We start from the raw sequence: 750 nt of genomic DNA, 5'->3' as shown, positions 1-750 counted from the left end.
GAAAAGCGACCCGTATTCGCCTGGGACCGTGTAGCCGACAGTGTCGGGGATGTAAGCGTGGTGGCGCCGGCCATAATGACCTCAGCGAGGACATCGCATAGGAAATCGGGGTCACTGCGTCCAGCATCCTCCGTGGAGAATTCAACATCCGGCGTCAGGCTCTTGGCGAATTTAACGGCGTCCACAGCACGACGAATGCACTCATCACGCGAGATCTTAAGCTTGTACTGGAGGTGAATGTCGGACGTGGCCAGGAATGTGTGAATGCGGTGCTTGGGCGCGTGTTTAACAGCGTCGTAGCAGCGCTGAATGTCTTTCTCCATAGCGCGAGCAAGACCACAGATAGTCATGGGCTCGCCCGTAGGACGGCCGGCTGTGATGGGGCCAATCTCCTTGGCAATGGCTGACACGGCGTCAAAGTCACCCGGAGACGAGATGGGGAATCCAGCCTCGCACACGTCCACGCCCAGCGTGCTCAAAGCACGAGCGATGTCCAGCTTCTCTTTGAAGTTAAGCGTAGCGCCGGGTGACTGTTCCCCGTCGCGCAGCGTCGTGTCGAAGAGCACGAGGCGCTCCTTGCCAGCCTCGGCGGCGGCGGCGTTCGAGAAGGCGCGACGCGCGTTGGCCTTGGCTGCGGTGGCCGAGCGCTTAGCGATCGTCTGCATCATGCTGCAACTATGGACTGGGCTAATGATGGTGAACGAGAGTGCAGGTCACTTGGGCTGGTGAGCTCCAAAAACCAAAATGCGG

The 750-nt window shown here is 59.6% G+C and overlaps 1 protein-coding gene across 1 annotated transcript; it reads right to left on the bottom strand.

Annotated features, from left to right (window-relative positions):
- Positions 1 to 111: 111 nt before the first annotated feature.
- On the bottom strand, positions 112 to 741 carry PITG_20047 (2-isopropylmalate synthase, putative; the record flags this gene model as incomplete). Its single annotated transcript, XM_002895774.1, has 2 exons — positions 112 to 114; positions 177 to 741. 2 exons carry the CDS (start codon positions 663 to 665, stop codon positions 112 to 114), a joined length of 492 nt encoding a protein of 163 aa, XP_002895820.1.
- Between the last annotated feature and the right edge of the window lie 9 nt (positions 742 to 750).

This window comes from Phytophthora infestans, genomic scaffold (genome assembly GCF_000142945.1).
Source record: "Phytophthora infestans T30-4 supercont1.132 genomic scaffold, whole genome shotgun sequence".
NCBI lineage: Eukaryota > Oomycota > Peronosporomycetes > Peronosporales > Peronosporaceae > Phytophthora > Phytophthora infestans.
Note: the sequence above shows the minus strand (reverse complement) of the source record. Positions and strands in the feature narration are given on the sequence as shown.